The sequence below is a fragment of the Palaemon carinicauda genome, chromosome 1 (genome assembly GCF_036898095.1).
Source record: "Palaemon carinicauda isolate YSFRI2023 chromosome 1, ASM3689809v2, whole genome shotgun sequence".
NCBI classification, from domain to species: domain Eukaryota; kingdom Metazoa; phylum Arthropoda; class Malacostraca; order Decapoda; family Palaemonidae; genus Palaemon; species Palaemon carinicauda.
In genome coordinates, this window is record NC_090725.1 from 38,225,170 (window position 1) to 38,244,424 (window position 19,255).

Below are 19,255 nucleotides of genomic sequence, written 5' to 3' on the forward strand. Positions count from 1 at the left end.
GTTTAGATAAATGCTTCAGCCTGGTCCTTGTGTGGGTACAGCCTAAGAAATATGCTTGTACTTATTTCTAATACCTATTAAATACCTAGGGTTGTGGTAGCCTGGTGATAGCGTCCTTGCCTGGTGATTGCCATACTGGGGTTCGAGTCTCGCTCAAACTCGTTTGCTCCTTTGGTAGCTGCAACCTCCTCATCCTTGTGAGCTAAGGATGGGGTATTTGGGGGAACCTATAGGTCTATCTGCTTAGTCATCAGCAGTCATTGCTTGGCCCTCCTTGGTCCATGCTTGGGTGGAGGGGGGCTTGTGCGCTGATCATCTAGGGCATTGTCCTGCTTGATAGGGCAATGTCACTGTCCCTTGTCTCTGCCACTCATGAGCGGGCTTTAAAACTTTTAAACATGCCATTACTAGCACCTGTACCTTAGAATCTATGCAGAGTAAAAGGTCATAGAAACCGCGAACTTCTGCCTGAGCTGAGCAATTGCCAATGTCCCTTTCCGGCAGTCAACCAATAGTCCCTTAACTAGATCGGTTTCCAGAGATCTGAGAACTTATTGACAGTCAAATTAGCTAATAAATCAAAAGGTGCATAGAAAAGACAAACAAACAGACAGACGTACAGCAAAAGATAATGAAACAAGGACAAGGACTTATTCAATTCAATTGGTAAAGGTAACTAGCTCCATTGTGTAAAAAATGATTCATAACCATTTCTTGCAGCAACTAAAACAGTCAATTCCTAGTTCCGGCAACTGGGAAAACTATTCTTAACTATCATTAGCATCTTGAGAAATAATTCTCATTTACTATAAGTTTCAAGGAATAAGATTCATAGCTGGTTGTATAAATTAAAACGATAATCATACTGCGTTTCAATACATGACAAAATTATTCACAAATAACTATAATATATTTAAAGATGACTCACACCAGCTTCCAATATTTAAAAAAACATATTTACAATCATATCCTTTTTCAAAAAGCTATTCATCAAGGCTTCTACGGCAAAGAAAGCAATTGAAAGCTGCATCCTGCAGCTGGTAAAATAATGGACAACTAGTATTAATATCTAGCTCATTAATCCATAACTAGGAAGCCATGTTCTAGTTCCCGGAAGGTAATTGATACCTATCCCAAGTAGTTAGAGAACTATTCTTTCCTGGCTCCAGCGCCTACAGAAAATAACTGGTAACCAACTTTGGTATCCATGAAAATCATTTCACCATCTCCCCTATATAATAAAGAGCAAAAGTATGGCTATATAATATATATATATATATATATATATATATATATACATATATATATATATATATATATGTGTGTGTGTGTATATATATATATATATATATATGCGTGTGTGTGTGTGTGTGTGTATTTCTTGTCATGCTCACGGGGGAGAGGGAGTAGTCATACTCTGGTGGGAGGGGTGTACCCCGAGAGGTACAATCAGAAAGCACACTCTCCCACAAATTGCCGAACCACCGGGTTGTAGTTAGGAAAGGGGGGAAGGGGTGGGAAGGGTCGAATCTGTGTGTGAGCGTACATATCTATTTAAATATCTAGCCGTCATTTTTGACAGGTTGCTTAAACTAGTTATGCATAAATAGCATCGATGTCCAGAAAAATGACTCGAACATAACTTCACTGTCTATTTAATATTTCGTACCCAATTTTTTGTTTGATCTAATCCCATTCTGAAAAGTACACTAAACATACATGGTTTCTGCATCAAAGAAATCCTTAATAACCACTTCTTATTATCTCGGCTATCTTTTGTGGCAGGCTGATAAGGGTCTTAACGGAAAGACAAGTTGGGTACAAACAGTTGAGGGTATCAATGGCATAAAACTTTAACAATGTTAAAGATGCAATGGCAAACTTAGAAAGGTTTTTCTCTTACGAGAGAGAGAGAGAGAGAGAGAGAGAGAGAGAGAGAGAGAGAGAGCATTACAGTATATGAGCGTGTATTGGTAACGTCTCTGCCTGATGTTTGCCAGTCGGGGGTTCGAATCCCGCTCAGAATCGTTAGCGCTATTAGTGTCTGCAACCTTACCATCCTTTTGAGCTAAGGTTGGGGGGTTTGGGGAGCCTATAGGTCTATCTGTTGAGTCATCAGCAGCCATTGCCTGGCCATCTCTGGTTCTAGCTTGGGTGATGAGAGGGGACGTGCACGCTGATCACATAATATATGGTCAGTCTTTAGGGCATTGTTCTGCATGATAGAGCAATGTCGCTGTCCCTTGCCTCTGCCATTCATGAGCGACCTTTAAACCTTTAAACCTACTCATTCCAATATCTGTGAAAAATAATTTCTGGCGTGAGGCATCTTCTACAAATAGCAGCTTCATTGATCCACCTGGAAGATCTTAGCTGGGATAAAGTATTCACAGTACTCTACGTCCAGTAACTCCTGGCGAGCAAAAAGCTGAATAATCCAATCTTTTGTATAATTGACTAGGTGAGGGAGGATATCAAGTGGAGGAGCTAACATTAATAATTCCGATATCTCTCTCTCTCTCTCTCTCTCTCCTCTCTCTCTCTCTCTCTCTCTGTGTATTGAGGGACGTCGAAAACAGGCCTATTCACAATTTTTTACGTAGGATTACATCCCGTCTCATTTCTTGTTTCACTTATTCTCAGACTGTCCTCTTTTCTGATCTTACCAACGTGTGTATGTAATCTCTCTCTCTCTCTCTCTCTCTCTCTCTCTCTCTCTCATTCCTTCCTAACTTGCCTTATTTTGATTTCTTTATTGAAGTTCATGAGAGAATTTTATCATCCTGATTTCACATACTCTCTCTCTCTCTCTCTCTCTCTCTCTCTCTCTCTCTCTCTCTCATTCCTTCCTAACTTGTCTTATTTTGATTTCCTCGTTGAATTTCATAATATAATCTTATTAACCTGATTTCACATACTCTCTCTCTCTCTCTCTCCTCTCTCTCTCTCTCTCTCATTCCTTCCTAACTTGGCTTATTTTGATTTCCTCGTTGAAGTTCATAATATAATTTTATTATCCTGATTTCACATACTCTCTCTCTCTCTCTCTCTCTCTCTCTCTCTCTCTCATTCCTTCCTAACTTGTCTTATTTTGATTTCCGCGTTGAAGTTTATAATATAATTTTATTATCCTGACATTTCTCTCTCTCTCTCTCTCTCTCTCTCTCTCTCTCTCTCATTCCTTCCTAACTTGTCTTATTTTGATTTCCTCGTTGGAGTTTATGATATAATTTTATTATCCTGATTTCACATACTCTCTCTCTCTCTCTCTCTCTCTCTCTCTCTCTCTCTTTATGACTCATTACGGAATTTTCTTATTTTGATTTCCTCATTAAAGTTTATAGTAGAATTTATTATCCTGATTTCACATACATACTCTCTCTCTCTCTCTCTCTCTTCTCTCTCTCTCTCTCTCTCTCTCTTTATGATTCTTTATAGAATTTTCTTATTTCAATTTCCTCATGGAAGTACATAACAGAACTTTCTGATCCTAATTTCACATACACCTTTGTACACACTAAAAATATTGTGGTAATGTTTATTGTTTCCCCTAAAATGAGTAAATAATACAATAGTTATTAACACATAAAATTAGCAGTATCTCAAATATAAATGATGAATAGTACAATAGTTATAAAATATTTTAAATAGTGTTATCTATCTTCAGTGAATACACATCTCTGAAAAAAATCCGGAGCAGTTATTTCCTCTTTTTATTTTGTATTTTCATTTATAATTTCTCTTCTTCAGATGAATTTATAACATATTTACTTTTCTGGTTTAATTTGAATATTCTTTTAGTCTTTACTTATAAAAAAACAATATCGGTGTCAATGACCTCCGATGTCAAGATGTCAGAGAACTTCAAATCAATTCTCTTCAAATTAATTCTCTTTCAGATATTTTAGTCGTATTTTTTGTTACACTTACTTGTTTATAAAAAAGTCCTTTTTAAATAATTGTTATTTGATTATAGAATTCCAGAGGTGAGATTTGTTGTGGCCATAATGGAGACGTAAACATTCCGTCTATCTTTATCTTTTTATTTGGGAGTCTTAATAAATTAGACGTTTCTAGAATTCCATGGCTATTGTGGAAAAAACAAGTCTCGTGAAGAAAACATGTCAGTTAAAGACTTATAGACAAAATACAAAGGTATTATTTCTCGCAAAACATCTATATCTTATGGGCAGACCTGCTCTATATTTATAGATTTTCTATTTATGGACAGTTCTGTCTTTTAATGATTGATGCTCCCTTATGTGAATCTAGTCTTGCATATGCACCAGGTTTTTTGTAGAGACTTTTCTATTAAAAAGTATTTAACTTTTATAGACAAACTTACTTTTTCGTTTAGGGATTTTCATTTATACACAGAACTGGTTTATATAAACAAACATTGTTTCCTGCTTTTCCAACTAGGGGTGTAGCTTAGCAAGTAATAATAATAATAATAATAATAATAATAATAATAATAATGATAATAATAATAATAATAATACCCTTTCTTAGTGGGGATACCTTAACGTCGTGAAAGGGTTTGCGTACCGCCATGATTAGCAAAGCTGTACTAGTCAGGGCCACCCTTACTATGTTGGTTTGCTTTGAGCCATCAGACTAAAGTCTCCTACCACCACCAATCCGCACTGGCCAGTGTGTTGATGAAAAACTGGCCAAATCCCAGACGTGAATAAGGACATGTCTGAGGCCTTTGTTCTGCCGCGGACTAGAAATGGTTGCATTTGCTGTTGTTGTTTCCAGTGAACATGTCTGCCATTCGTATTAGACAAGAAAGGAAAGTATAGGGACGAGCATCGCAAACCACCAGCGGCTGTTCCAGACAGTGTCGCCAGGTACAGGGAAATTTCTCTGTTTTAGGGAAATTCATGCGGCTACAGGAAAACAAGGAAGAAATTTGAAAACACAACAAAAACAAGGAAATTTCGGTAAACTAACAGGGAAAATGGGAAATTTTGTGTCAAACAGGGAAATTTAATCGGGCAATTTAGGGAAATTTTAACAGCTAGACCCGGCAGCACTGGTTCCAGAGGAGCCTACACATCAATCTGACTTGCTAGCAAGAGCGGTCGCCCTATTCCTTGACTGAATTCATTAAATTCCGTCTGAAAAGCGAAGCAACTGGATACTTTCATATACTACAAAAAAGCACAAAAAAAAAAAAAAAATACGCAATAAAGCAAAACCCAATATCATAAAATTACCTTATTCATGGCACTTCAATTCATTGATGTAGCCCTCCTCGCTTAATTAACATATAGCTATCAAATAACGTTTTGTGTTAACAAAACAATACAGGTATACTGGGACAAATCTCTCCTCTTAGCGTTGCAATAAATACCTATGTATGACATACAAATGCCCAATACATAGCCTAGATTGAATTATGCTGGCTCTCCTATTAGGGTGATGTGCAGTCTGTCATTTTTAATGGATGGCCAAGTGGTCTTCAACATGCAGTTTTTTAACCAAGTCATCATAACTAGCATAGTTCTTCTTATCAATAGGGTTGTGGCCTGATTGATAACGTCTCTGCCTTGTGATTGCTAGACGCTGGTTCGAGTCCCGCTCAGATTCGTTAGTTCCTTTAGTGTCTGCAACCTTACCTAGTGAGCTAAGGGTGTGGGGCTTGGCGGAGCCTATAGATCTAACTGCTGAGTCATCAGCAGCCATTGCCTGGCGCTCCCTGATCCTAGCTTGAGTGGAGAGGGGGCTTGGGCGCTGATCATATGATATATGGTTAGTCTCTATAGCATTGTCCTGCTTAACAGGGCGATGTCACTGTCCCTTGCCTCTGCTATTCATGAACGGCCTTTAAACCTTTCGGAATATATCACTTATTTGAAAACTTTATATGGGAAATTTGCATGTAATTCTATCTGCCCTATATGTTTTTTTTTTTTTTTTCTGGCTATGCAATAGCTGGTACCCAATATAAGCTTACTCTTATGATTTTAAGTTCATTCTTTGGGAACAGCTAATCTTTCCCTTCTTGTGTCAGGTAATGAGAGGAAATTAACTGTTTCATTCATTATTATTATTATTATTATTATTATTATTATTATTATTATTATTATTATTATTATTATTATTATTAATAGCTACACTACAACTCTAGTTGGAAAAGGAGGATTCTATAAGTCTAAGAGCTCCAACGGGGAAAAATAGCCCAATGATGAAAGGAACTAAGGAAATACATAAACTATAGGAAAAGTAATGAACAATAATAATGAAAACCTTTAAGAAGAGTAACAACGTTAAAACACTATTGGAATCACAAGCAAGTATCCAAAGTAACATAAGTTCTACCACAACATATATTCTGCTGTGAAGATGAAACAAAAAGAGATTGTATTCTTCTTGGTGATGCTATTTTTAGACTCCATAATTTGTCTAGGTTGCATCAGTCAATATACTTTTCTTCTTTTAAAATTCCCTTTCAATACTTTCAGGCTATATATCAGTTTAGTGAGATCTGTGTTACTGAATGGACATGAGTCGTGGCACGACAATGAAACAATATCCAACAGAATTTTTAGAGTTGAGAACAAAGCCCTCAGAAGAATGTTGGAATTTGAATGGCAGGGCAGAACTAGAAATGAAACTATAAGAGAGATTACTCAAGTATCATGATATCATGGTGAGGGATAGATGGAGATGGATCAGGCATGTTCTTCGCACTCCCTAAACAAACTTTCAACTGGTCTCCACAAGGCAATAGCAGAGTTGGAAAACCTAGGCATACATAGCTGAGGACTATGAATCGGGAAGTAGGCAATGAGGAATGGCGAAGTATTGATTTAAAAGCTCAGGATAGAGACGACTGGCGAAATTTAATCGAGGCCCTTTGCGTCAATGGCCCTAAGAGGAGATGATAATGAATTTCCCAGAGTTATCTCTAATTCAATAGGTTTGCACTAAGGCCGTAACTTTAATTAAGTTCCCAGCTCTAAATGTTTCAATGATTAATTGAAAAAAATTCTCTTGAAAAGAAAAACAATATCAATTTAGCATCCAAATACCTTACAAATGTTTTCCTCATTTAGATATAAATTGAATCTTCATTCTCTTTATGAATCTGGAAGCCTTAATCAATTTTTCCAGTCTTAATCAGTGAATATATGAAAAGAGCTCGAAGCATAATATAGGCAAGATATGCTAGCTACATATTCTTGATGGAATTTCTGGAATTTTTAATAATGACTTAGAATATATGAAAGGAGTTTTTAATATCGTAAACGATATTTACAACACAGGAAACAAAGGTTGTTTGAGGTTACACTCAGGTACACTGTTCTATCTTATTTCTCTCCCCTTTGCTTTTTTAAGGTTTTTATAGTTTATATTACGAAATATTTATTCTAATATTGCTACTATTCTTAAAATATCTTATTCTAATTGCTAATTACTTCTCTGGTAGTTTATTTATTTCCTTATTTCCTTTCCCCACTGGGCTATTTTCAATGTTGGAGCTCTAGTGCTTATAGCATCCTGCTTTTCCAACTAGGGTTGTAGCTTAGCGAGTAATAATAATAATAATAATAATAATAATAATAATAATAATAGTAGTAGTAGTAGTAGTAGTAGTAGTAGTAGTAGTAGTAGTAGTAGTAGTAATAGGCCCAACACATCTTCAAAGGAGTAATATTAAAGACAAGGTAAGGATCTATGGGACTAATTGTATATAAATAGTAGAATGTCATTATAAGGGACAATTTATGATTATTATCCTAATACTTAGAATCAATTCAAGTCTTCTTCTTCATAAGGTCATATTCACACGTAACTTTATTAGTCTCCATTTTGTAATTTAGATAATAGATTCACTTAGTCTCTTTTGTTATTCTTGCGAATGGCTCGTATAAATTCTCTCTCTCTCTCTCTCTCTCTCTCTCTCTCTCTCTCTCTCTCTCTCTCTCTCTCTCTCTCTCTCTCTCTCTCTCTCTCTCTCTCTCTCTCTCGTAGCTATTCAAGTCGTCCAATAAATTCTAAACTCACTTTTTGATTCGCCATTGAAATTCTAACGAGGTTTATCGATTATTTTCTTCCTTCATACTTCCACTATCATCTCTTTTCTTCTTTTTGTAATTGATCTTCATCAAGAGAGTGTCATCCATTTCCCTGTAATGGACCCGCATATACTCATCCATGTCTTGTATCCGCATCAGAATAATCCACTCTCGTGTTTTGAAGTCCTTCCTGGATGAATGTTTAGAAAATATCATACATTTCTGGTAGGGGGATGCAAATGGTTAAGACCTTGTGCATTAAATGAATCGATCAAAGAAACATGTTCAAAACACATGTCGGGGAAATTACGCATTTACTTATGGAAAGATATAGGCTTATAAATCTTACGAAACAATGACTTGTAGATGAAAAAAAATTAGAAAACTTTTTTTTTTTTTATGGTGGGAGGAATGCTAAGATTAACCTAAAATATAACCTGTTGATAGTTGTCACAACAGTAGAAGCAGCTGAATATTGTGGGTAAGTCCAAAAATTGGATATATATTAGTAGGTAAGAGTTTTCATTTGATGTAGAGCAATGGACTTTTGAGAGAAAGTTGGTGAAAGGTAGCGGATATATATATGCAAAGAATATGAAATGCATAGCGCAAGAATAATCAGGGAAAATTATTTAGAGGTAGAGCTTCTCTACACGTTTAGAAATTTAGCCATTTTAGAGGGAAAGTATATTCTTTGTTAAAAGACTTCATACAAATCCTGACAGCAAAACATCAACATAAATACTAGAAGAGGCCTATAAAAATGAACAAAGTAAAGCTAGTCATAATATTATATGTTATGATAACGATATAGAAGATGTAAGACGTAATCCATTAGATATAGAGGAAATAAAGAAATGATTACACAATAAAGCAAAGTTCAGAGGTGAAGAATAGTCAAACGGGGAATAAATGAGCCGTTATAGAAATATCTTCCATACAAAGCTAAGATGAATAGCCCTTGGAGTTCATTTCTATGGAGTCCAGTCGACTCGTTCTCATATTTAATAAAATAATTTTAATTCTAACAATCTATTTATCATAGATTTGATTTTGATTCGCAAAGTTGTTCCCGGAATCAAGTTAATTATCCCTAATTTCTATGCGCCATTCAGAAGAAGAACAAAACTTCTTGCCATCTTGAGTTGAGATTTCTGGGTTTGTTGTTTCAGTCCCAGCTGCCCCACGTGAATAGTCCTAAGTGTCTAGAAAATAGTTTATAAAATTGCTATTACACGATGGGAAAGAAAGTAAAAAAGAGAGTAGATGTTTTCTACAAACGGGCAAAGATCGCAGGTAAGTTGAGATATTATTATTGAATGTTTTGAACGGAAATAAGTGTTTTTTAGGTTGATAAGATGGGCCAGTCTGTATTAACACTATCCGTTTTATATTCATAAGTCATTTGTGTTTGTGTTTTCTGGATGAATTTTACCAGTTAGGTTAAATTGACTGAAGGTAGATATTACTTTACTCAAGCTTGAGCATTGACGACGTAGGATGAGTTACCTCTCGTATCAGGTCACCGCTTAATAGACAAAATCGGCTGTCGGTTCTGGTTAAGGCTAACAAGAATTGTCCCCCTCAAAAGAAAAAAAAAATAGATAAAAGATTTTAGGAGCCTCTATAGTTGGTCAGGACGGAAGGTGTAAAATTTTAATAGTTTGAACAGAAAACCTCAATCTAAAAGGAAAACGGAGCCTTTGTATATCAGCGGCCAGACATGAAACCGTCATCTAACTAATGTTTCCAACCTGACCTAAAGAGCCTTTGTATATCAGTGGCCAGTCCCTCCCGTGTAGATTAAAAATGGACATCAACTAACATAAACTTTCCCCCCTAACCTAACCTATAACCCGTGTCCTTACCTACTTACCTAACGGGGGCCGACCCCCTTACACTGCTGTATTCTAAGTTAGCCATCTCTCTATCTATATACCAAGGCACTTCCCCCAATTTTGGGGGGTAGCCGACACCAACAACGAAACAAAACAAAAAGGGGACCTCTACTCTCTATGTTCCTTCAGCCTAATCAGGGACCCAACCGAGTTCAGCTGGTACTGCTAGGGTGCCACAGCCCAACCTCCCACATTTCCACCACAGATGAAGCTTCATAATGCTGACTCCCCTACTGCTGCTACCTCCGCGGTCATCTAAGGCCCCGGAGGAAGCAGCAGGGCCTACTGGAACTGCGTCACAATCGCTCGCCATTCATTCCTATTTCTAGCACGCTCTCTTGCCTCTCTCACATCTATCCTCCTATCACCCAGAGCTTTCTTCACACCATCCATCCACCCAAACCTTGGCCTTCCTCTTGTACTTCTCCCATCAACTCTTGCATTCATCACCTTCTTTAGCAGACAACCATTTTCCATTCTCTCAACATGGCCAAACCACCTCAACACATTCATATCCACTCTAGCCGCTAACTCATTTCTTACACCCGTTCTCTCCCTCACCACTTCGTTCCTAACCCTATCTACTCGAGATACACCAGCCATACTCCTCAGACACTTCATCTCAAACACATTCAATTTCTGTCTCTCCATCACTTTCATTCCCCACGACTCCGATCCATACATCACAGTTGGTACAATCACTTTCTCATATAGAACTCTCTTTACATTCATGCCCAACCCTCTATTTTTTACTACTCCCTTAACTGCCCCCAACACTTTGCAACCTTCATTCACTCTCTGACGTACATCTGCTTCCACTCCACCATTTGCTGCAACAATAGACCCCAAGTACTTAAACTGATCCACCTCCTCAAGTAACTCTCCATTCAACATGACATTCAACCTTGCACCACCTTCCCTTCTCGTACATCTCATAACCTTACTCTTACCCACATTAACTCTCAACTTCCTTCTCTCACACACCCTTCCAAATTCTGTCACTAGTCGGTCAAGCTTCTCTTCTGTGTCTGCTACCAGTACAGTATCATCCGCAAACAACAACTGATTTACCTCCCATTCATGGTCATTCTCGCCTACCAGTTTTAATCCTCGTCCAAGCACTCGAGCATTCACCTCTCTCACCACTCCATCAACATACATGTTAAACAACCACGGCGACATCACACATCCCTGTCTCAGCCCCACTCTCACCGGAAACCAATCACTCACTTCATTTCCTATTCTAACACATGCTTTACTACCTTTGTATAAACTTTTCACTGCTTGCAACAACCTTCCACCAACTCCATATAACCTCATCACATCCCACATTGCTTCCCTATCAACTCTATCATATGCTTTCTCCAGATCCATAAACGCAACATACACCTCCTTACCTTTTGCTAAATATTTCTCGCATATCTGCCTAACTGTAAAAATCTGATTCATACAACCCCTACCTCTTCTAAAACCACCCTGTACTTCCAAGATTGCATTCTCTGTTTTATCCTTAATCCTATTAATCAGTACTCTACCATACACTTTTCCAACTACACTCAACAAACTAATACCTCTTGAATTACAACACTCATGCACATCTCCCTTACCCTTATATAGTGGTACAATAGTTAGCCATAATAATGCATAAAGGTGGCTGCTATCATCCATACACCCATAACCTAACTTAGGAACCGTAACCTTACTTACTTGCCTACCGAACTGCAATCCCCCCCCCCCCCCCCCCCCTTTTATCCAGGCATATCCTTGTCTTACCCTAGAACTAAGTCTTAAACCTGTGTTGCCTCCCAACTGGCTTCATGCCTGGTGGGAAAACACTAAATTGTATTCCATAAATTGTAACTAACTTCTCAATATTGTATTTCATACTAATATACAGAACATTTTCCCCATATTTAACAAGCAATAAGAAAGGTATCGTCTGTCCCAACAAACTATATTCAACCCGTTAAAACACCATTACCCAGTTTGGCAGTTAAAGTTAACCTAGATACTTTTTTTTTCTTCTTTTATTTTTATAAAAGTACCTTTTTTTCTGTTTTTGTTTTGGTCACCATGACAGAAAACAAAGCCTTTATATATCAGCGGCCAGTTCCTCATACGATGATTAAAAATGGACAACAACTAACCTAAACTTTCCCTCTTAACCTAACTTACAAGCCGTGTCCTTACCTATTTGCCTAACGGGGGCGAACCCCCTTACAATGCCGTATTCTTAGTTAGACATTGTACATACAGGTGGCCGCTATCATACATACAATCCCAGAGAACTTTATACATAGTTACGAAGTCGCAGGTGGGAGTATCCTCTAACTGTATGGACAAGGCATGTTAGGTTAGGTCATATTCCTGTTTTTTTTTTTTTTTTTTTTTCATGGTGAAGTAGTTTGTTCCTGCACAAATACAAAACAGTTCTTTATGTAAGAAAGAAGATACAGTGTGATCTGGTGTTATGGCCATGAAATCCTTCAACGATGTGTCAACACTATTAAGGCACTTTTGATTCAGCCTTGGTAGAGAGCAGACATTTCTCTTCTGTCTTATATCCTTTTTTGGAGCCTTTGTAGATAAGCGGCCAAGTCTTTCCGCGGCTGCAGAAAACAGGAATTTCTTCCCGTCTTCTAACCGTTTGTAAGACGGGGCCTCTGTACTGCAAAAGGTTAATCTGCAAAACCTTTACAAAAGACCACTACCTAACTTGAATGGCCCCACCCAACCTTACTTACAAGACGTGTTTCTACCTAACAGGGGGGCTAACGTCCCCCTGCAACCCCCCGTACATTGTCGTATTCTTATTCTTAAACTTAAGGGGGTGCGTGCGACCCCCCTTACACGGCCCTATTCGCTGTCATCATACATACATGTGGCCGCAATCACATACAACCAGAAATGGAGCGGGATGTACGTACTGTACATTACTTCGGGTTCAGCTTCCCGGGTAATTTATGACCTTTACAACCGCACCGCAATTATTCAAGTTCACTGGTGTCTGAGCTTTTAAGTGATATCTTTTTTTTTTTTGAGGGACAACTTCCTCTTTTGCGGGTTTGATGGACGGGCACTTTTTGGAGAAGTAGGGTGTTGGGATAACTTCTGTTTTTGTGGTGGGTGTGATGGACGGGTAATTAGTGGAGGAGTAGAGTGTTGGGATGGACCAGGACTTTTGGAATCAGAATCACGGGTATTGAGCAGGTAAACACGCTTAACTAATTCCAGAAACGCCTTCAGTTTACACCCTGTATTGTTCAAATAACGTTTTTGAATAATATACAAAGCAAAGTAGCTATTGTATAAATCTTTTCAAGTTCCGAATTTCGGTTGTACCAATCTTTTTAGCACTCGCCACTGGGATTCGATGGTATTTTATAAAAAATACGATGTAAATTCGCCATTTTTGTAAGACTCACAATACTAACGATACTAGGATCGACTGAATTGAAAAATGATTCACAGGTATCTTTGCACTGATTAGTTGCCATCTTCGCACCGCATGGGTAAAGACTGAGCATCTCTGACCCTTGATGGATGTTCCCATTACCCTGTTTTAATTTCTGGAAATATGAGATTCTGATTGGATAAAAAAAGCCCTCCAACAATTTCCCAGGTCAATTGTGGTCCGATTGGGGCGTTTCAAATTGCTGCGACTGCCAATTAGTTTGGTATTCCGCCTCTAAGGCACTGTTGAATTGATCAAAATGTCATCTGCTGGGAATTCTAGGAACTCTGTGAGCGAAAAACTGCGTGGCAAGGTGCAGAGCTCGTTCGACATAAATTTCTTGATAAATTAGAGGGTTTTCAAAATCATTGTATATTGATCTTGTATGTACTTACTCGGGGTATTTATAACATTCTGAACAGTGTTTGTTCTCTACAAGTTTCCGATAAAGTTGAAAATAAGGTGGCTACTATCATACATAAATCCCTCCTTTTCACTGACTATAATAATTTTTTGTGTTAGTGCACTTTCAAGCTAGTTTGGGAGCGACCCTTGTGCAAAGAACTTTCCATGTTCCTTGTGTCAGAATAGGAGTGGTACTTTGGATGTGGAACTTGTAACCTTGATTTTATTTGCTTTCGGAATGGTTCTCTGCCCTGTCGGCCTCTTATGGGGGATGATTGGGTAAGAGCGATACCTTTGTCGGGCAACCTCCGGGTAAGGAAGTCCTCCTTGTTCCCCCTAGTGAAGTGTCGAAGTCCTTGATTCTGGTTGGGAGGTTCTTAGAAGTTAGTTTAGGTAGGTACCGTATTTCCCGTGTCATAAGATGCAACAAGTGGTAAGATGCACCCTTAAATTAGCAAGGCAGTTCTAGAAAAAAAAAAATTACGATTTTAAAAACTTCGTAGCCCAAATCCCTAGTCAGCGACTCCAGTGTCATTACTGTCTTGCACATTAACTTTTCTTATTTTGGGTGAATTATGAAATGTTTAAGTTAATATTAATTAGTTATAGGCAGATTATCCCAATTTTATTACATTCATATAATAAACCACTAAAGTTGTCGTAGTTTCCAGAGTGTTTGGTGTTTCAAGTGTTGTTTACATCAAAGCAGTGTTGCCTAAGGTGCATAAAATTTTGTTAAAGAGGTAAAGTTCTAGTACTAATTCCAAAATTCCTCGCTCAGCCTATAAATTTTCACACAAAATGTAATTATTGATTAAAGAAATCTTGACATTCTTTTAGGTGGAATAATTTTGTTACTGTTTATGTGATTCTATGTCTAGTTACTTTTCTGCTAACTTGGTAATACTGCACTCAACAAACAGAATTTTTTTCCAACTTTGTTTGTATTATTTTGTAACTCAGGCAACAAAGTCATTATCAATATATTGCTTTATTTAAAAATATCAACAAAATATGAGAAAATAGGTATATACTTCATAAACAACTATGTCATAGTGTCGTAAGTGTTAAGACGCAGGGTGATTTTGGGGGGCATTTTTCGGGAAAAAAGGTGCATCCTATGACTCTGGAAATACGGTAATTCTTGGTGTTCTCCCTCATCTATACCCTCCCTCACCCCTCTGTGTTGAGGACGATTGGGTAAGAGTGTTTCCCTTGTTGGGCAAGTCTTCCCCATTTCCCCTAGTAAAGAGACGAAGTCCCTCCACGCCCCCCCCTGTGGGAGGTTCTCGACTTCGTATGTCTTGTGACCACCCTGGAACTTATGAGTTCCCTTGTAGGATTGGTGTGGAAGGGTTGAGTCAAGTGTCACTGCAGGTTGCATTGCAGCTCTTGCCAAGGTTGGTTTCAACTTCTCCCTTTCCCTGCTGACAAAAGAGAGCCCTTTTCCTCTGTCTTATGCCCTTGCAATCTTCATCCTCAGTGGAAGGAACTGCAGTTGTTCCGTAACTGACATACAAACCACGCTATTTAATAGGGGTTATTACTTTCAGCGTAGCTGAAATGACTAGCCATTAGAATTTTAACGAGGGTTTACTACCCCACCGCTAGTTAGCGGGGGTTAGGGAGGGTAGCTTGCTACCCCCCCTCACACACCTGTGCTTGAGCTCACTTTGCTTTCGGCTCGGGTGATAGTCGGACGTGTCCGCTCTCACCCTCGCCTCTCTGACAGCCATTAATGTCTTTCTGCTTTTTCTCCCACAGGTTTGTATGCGAAGTTGGCCTCTGCGAAAATGAGCAAATGTCCTGGATTATCCGACCGCCCTTGTGGTACATTTATGTCGGCGGTCGAGACAGACCCTCACACCCTTTGTCCTTACTGTAGGGGCCAACGGTGTGATAGTGATAATAAATGTGGTGAGTGTAGGGAGTGGTCTACCTCCCAGTAGGAGAGGTTTTCTCGGCGACGGAAGAAGAAGTCCAGGCGGGATATTTCTCCTTCGAAGATTTCTTTGAAAGGAGAAGATCCCAAGGACTCTTCCTCCGTTGCTCAAACCTCCTCCAAAGCTCCCACTCGATCGGTTTCTTCCGAGAAACCATCGAGGGGTAGTGTAGACCATGGTTCTGTTTCCCGATCTCGGGTTTCGAGAGATGGCGTTGCCTCCCCTAGCGAGGCAGCTCCACCTCTTCCCCCGGGGGGAGGATTTAAATGTTAATACTGTATCAATGTAACTGATTTATTCCAGTTTTGGTCTTCCTTGGGGCTCGAAGGTTCACCCTCCAAGGAAGCCTTGTTTGACATCATCCGGTTGGGTGCCGCTGTCAAGCAATCGCCGACTTTGGCAGAGGTTAATCCTCTGTCAATCGTCGACGTTGTGGTGGCAGAGGTATCCGATGCGGTATCTGCTACCTCTGCAACTTCTCATCCTGCTGTAGCTGAAGGCTTAGTTTCTCCCTCTGTTCAACCTTCGAGGGAGGAACCAAGTCCAACAGTCTCTCCTGCCGGTGATTCTCTCCCTCGGGGAAGTTCACTCACAGAGACTCCTCTTTGGAGGACTGCTGATGGTCAGCTTGCTGACCCAACGGCCCCCAGAGGGCGCATACGTCGTAAGGGTCGCCTTCCTCTTCACTGGAGAAGCCTTCCTTTACCTCACAAGGGTGTGAGGAAGCGCTTCTTCGGTTCAACATCATCGCAGTCCACCGCAGAGGAGCCTCGTCACCGATCTCCGACTGTTCCTGCTACAACCCTGGACCTCTCTGTGGATCGTTCGCGATCCCCTTCGGTGGAAGGTCGTCCTGACAAAGGGCACGCCGACCTTCCACCCGTCAGACCTGCTGATCTGCCGTCGCCGTTCCTGGCTGCTGATGCGCTGTGGGCGCCAACTAAACCTGTTTTTATAAAACAGGCAACGGTCCCATCGGGGCAACAAGGGCGTGCACGCAAATTAGTGTACACGTCCCTTACGCGCCATGCCAAGCATGCGCGCCAACGTTCAGCTGACCTCTCAGAGGTTTCGGAGTTAGCGCACAGGCGCGCTCCTACTGTTGCTGATATAGCGCGCCAGCGCGCACCTGCTGCCGACGTTTCTGATAAAGCGCGTCAGCGCTCACCTGGGCGCCAGCGCGCACCTGTTGCCGATGTTCCTGCTAAAGTGTGCCAGCACTCAACCTGCTGCGCGCCAACGTTCTCCTGCGCGCCAGCGCTCTCCGCGCCAACGATCTCCTGCGCGCCCATGATCTCCGGATCTGGGTGCAGTAGGGAAGTTTAAAGATTCACCTGCGCGCCATCCCTTGCCAGCGCGCAATCACCTACACGCGCCCACACCCATCTCCCACAGCAGTGGTGCATCGCCAGCCTGATGTGCGCCCACAAGAGGCGCACCAACGTACGCAGGGTCTAGCTGCGCGCCTGCGCGTAAGAAATATCTCTCCTACGCATGCGCGCCCATCGACATCTTCTAGAGCGCACGATTTCTCGGCCGCACGGGCTCTTCGTCCTGATCCTGCGCGCGCGAACATTCACCCTCGCGCGCACGAGCGTGCAATCTGCTTCCTGCGCACCCTCTGATATCTCCTGGGCACGCTCCTACGCACCATCGCTCGCCCGCGAGCACCCTCGCGCGCGCCAACAGTTTCCCGCGCGCGACCCTAGGTATTCCCCATTGCGCGAGCGCCAGCGCGCTCCCCAGCGCGATGGTCAATATCCTCCCACGCTCGAGGCTGCAGGGCAACGCGCGGCAAGGACGCCATTCCCCCCCCCCCCCCCCCCGCAAGCGCAGAACAGAGCGCTCGCCGATAGGGGGGAAGGTTCCAGAAAGGTCCAGGGACATTTCTTCTTTGTCATCATTTTCTTTGCAGACGAACCCCCCTATGGAAACTCCTCCCAGGGATCGGTCGATCCCTGTCCTTCCAGAGGGAGTGTCTGACAGCGCAGCCGTCAGCCAGCAGCCTTGGTTTTGGGCCCTGATCAGAGCGGTCGCGCAGGCTTTAAAGCCTGTTCTCTCTGAGCTAAGCCACAAATCCTTGGCAGCTTCTACTCCCCTGAAGAGAAAAAGAGGAGTTTCGGACGCGGTGACTTCTCCGAGGACAAAGCTGCCTTCTCATAAGCCTTCAAGGCAGGCCCCCTCCCCCCCAGACTTTTTCTCCCTCCCCTTCGGACGAGGATTTCCCGTCCCCAGGGGAGTCACGTGGGGTGAGATGATGCGATGGGGGAACCCCCATCGTACCAATGAGGGAAACCCCACCTCGCGTTGAAAAGTCTTCTCGGGTAGGGGCGGAGAAGAGCCTACCTCCGTCGTTGTTGGAGTCCTGCATCCCTCCCAGGAGGGAGTCGAAGGACTCCAAGACAGTACCGAAATCCTCGTCAAGACTTAAGCCGGAGCCAGCCAGTCACTCAGAGAACGTCCGCGAGTCTCCCCAAGAAGAGCCTTTGGGGACAGGAGACTTCGCTGCTAGTCCTTCAGGAGGAGGGCTGCAAGAGTCAGAACATGCGTTTTGGCAAGTTCTGACCCTTATGAGGACTCTCAATGGGTTTGCTGACCCAGAGATTCCTCCTCGAGAGGGCAAAGACACGGTCTTGGACCTAGTATTTAGGACTCAAAAACCCTCTAAGGCCAGTGCAGCTTTACCCTGGTCTCAAGGGGTTAAGAGTGCCAGGGACAAGATCGCAGTCCAGCTCTACGAGCTAGCCTCCTCCAGCCGATCCAGTGCCGGTAACAAGCTTCTCCCACCTCCTCGTGTATAGCAGTGGAGGTACTTTGAGATCTTAGAGGAGCATTGTTTAGCTCTTCCCCTTCACCATTCCTTGGAAGAGCTTACCAGGGGAGTCCCTCTTGAGAGACACTCCAACCAGCAGGTCTCATTCTCGGCGACTGAGATCCTTAATCAAGAGAAGGTTGCGAAGTTTGCCATGCAGGCCACTTCGTGGCTGGATATCTGGTTAGGGACCTTAGGTATCCTGATACGTTCAGAGGATTTGACCAAAGAACGTACCAGGAAAGCTATGGAGACCTTTTTACTCTCAGGCACTCGCACGATCGAGTTTCTGGCCCATCAAGTCTCGAACTTGCGGGCAAACACCATCCTGAAACGTCGGGATGCGGTGTCTGAGAGATTCCATCAAAACATCCCTAGCACTGAGATCAGCAGGCTCAGACATTCTTCCATTGTGGGAACGAACCTGTTTGAGCCTAAGGACGTGGAGCATACCGCTGAGAGGTGGAGGAAGTCCCACCAAGACTCCCTCCTTCATAGGGCTTTGACATCCAAGCCCTATAAACCTCCAGCACCCCAGCAGCCGCGTCCTACCAAGACCACGAAACCGACAACGGCAGCGAAGATAGTGGTGTCTAAGCCCTTTAGGCAAGAAGTCCTCCAGGGGAGGGAAGAATCCTAGAAGGAGCAGCCGAGGCCGCAAACGCTAGGATTGGCAATCCCCCTTGTAGGGGGATGCCTACAAAGTTGCGCAGACA

The 19,255-nt window shown here is 41.7% G+C and overlaps 1 protein-coding gene across 1 annotated transcript in view; it reads left to right on the forward strand.

The window, feature by feature from the left end:
• The first annotated feature begins 9,200 nt into the window (after positions 1-9,200).
• The window catches only part of LOC137647527 (pre-rRNA 2'-O-ribose RNA methyltransferase FTSJ3), a 98,366-nt gene continuing 88,311 nt past the window's right edge, over positions 9,201-19,255 (forward strand). Inside the window, exon 1 of the mRNA XM_068380766.1 lies at positions 9,201-9,323. Within this exon, the coding sequence (XP_068236867.1) occupies positions 9,266-9,323 (58 nt within the window). The 5' untranslated portion in view covers positions 9,201-9,265. The remainder of the gene's footprint in view (positions 9,324-19,255) is intronic.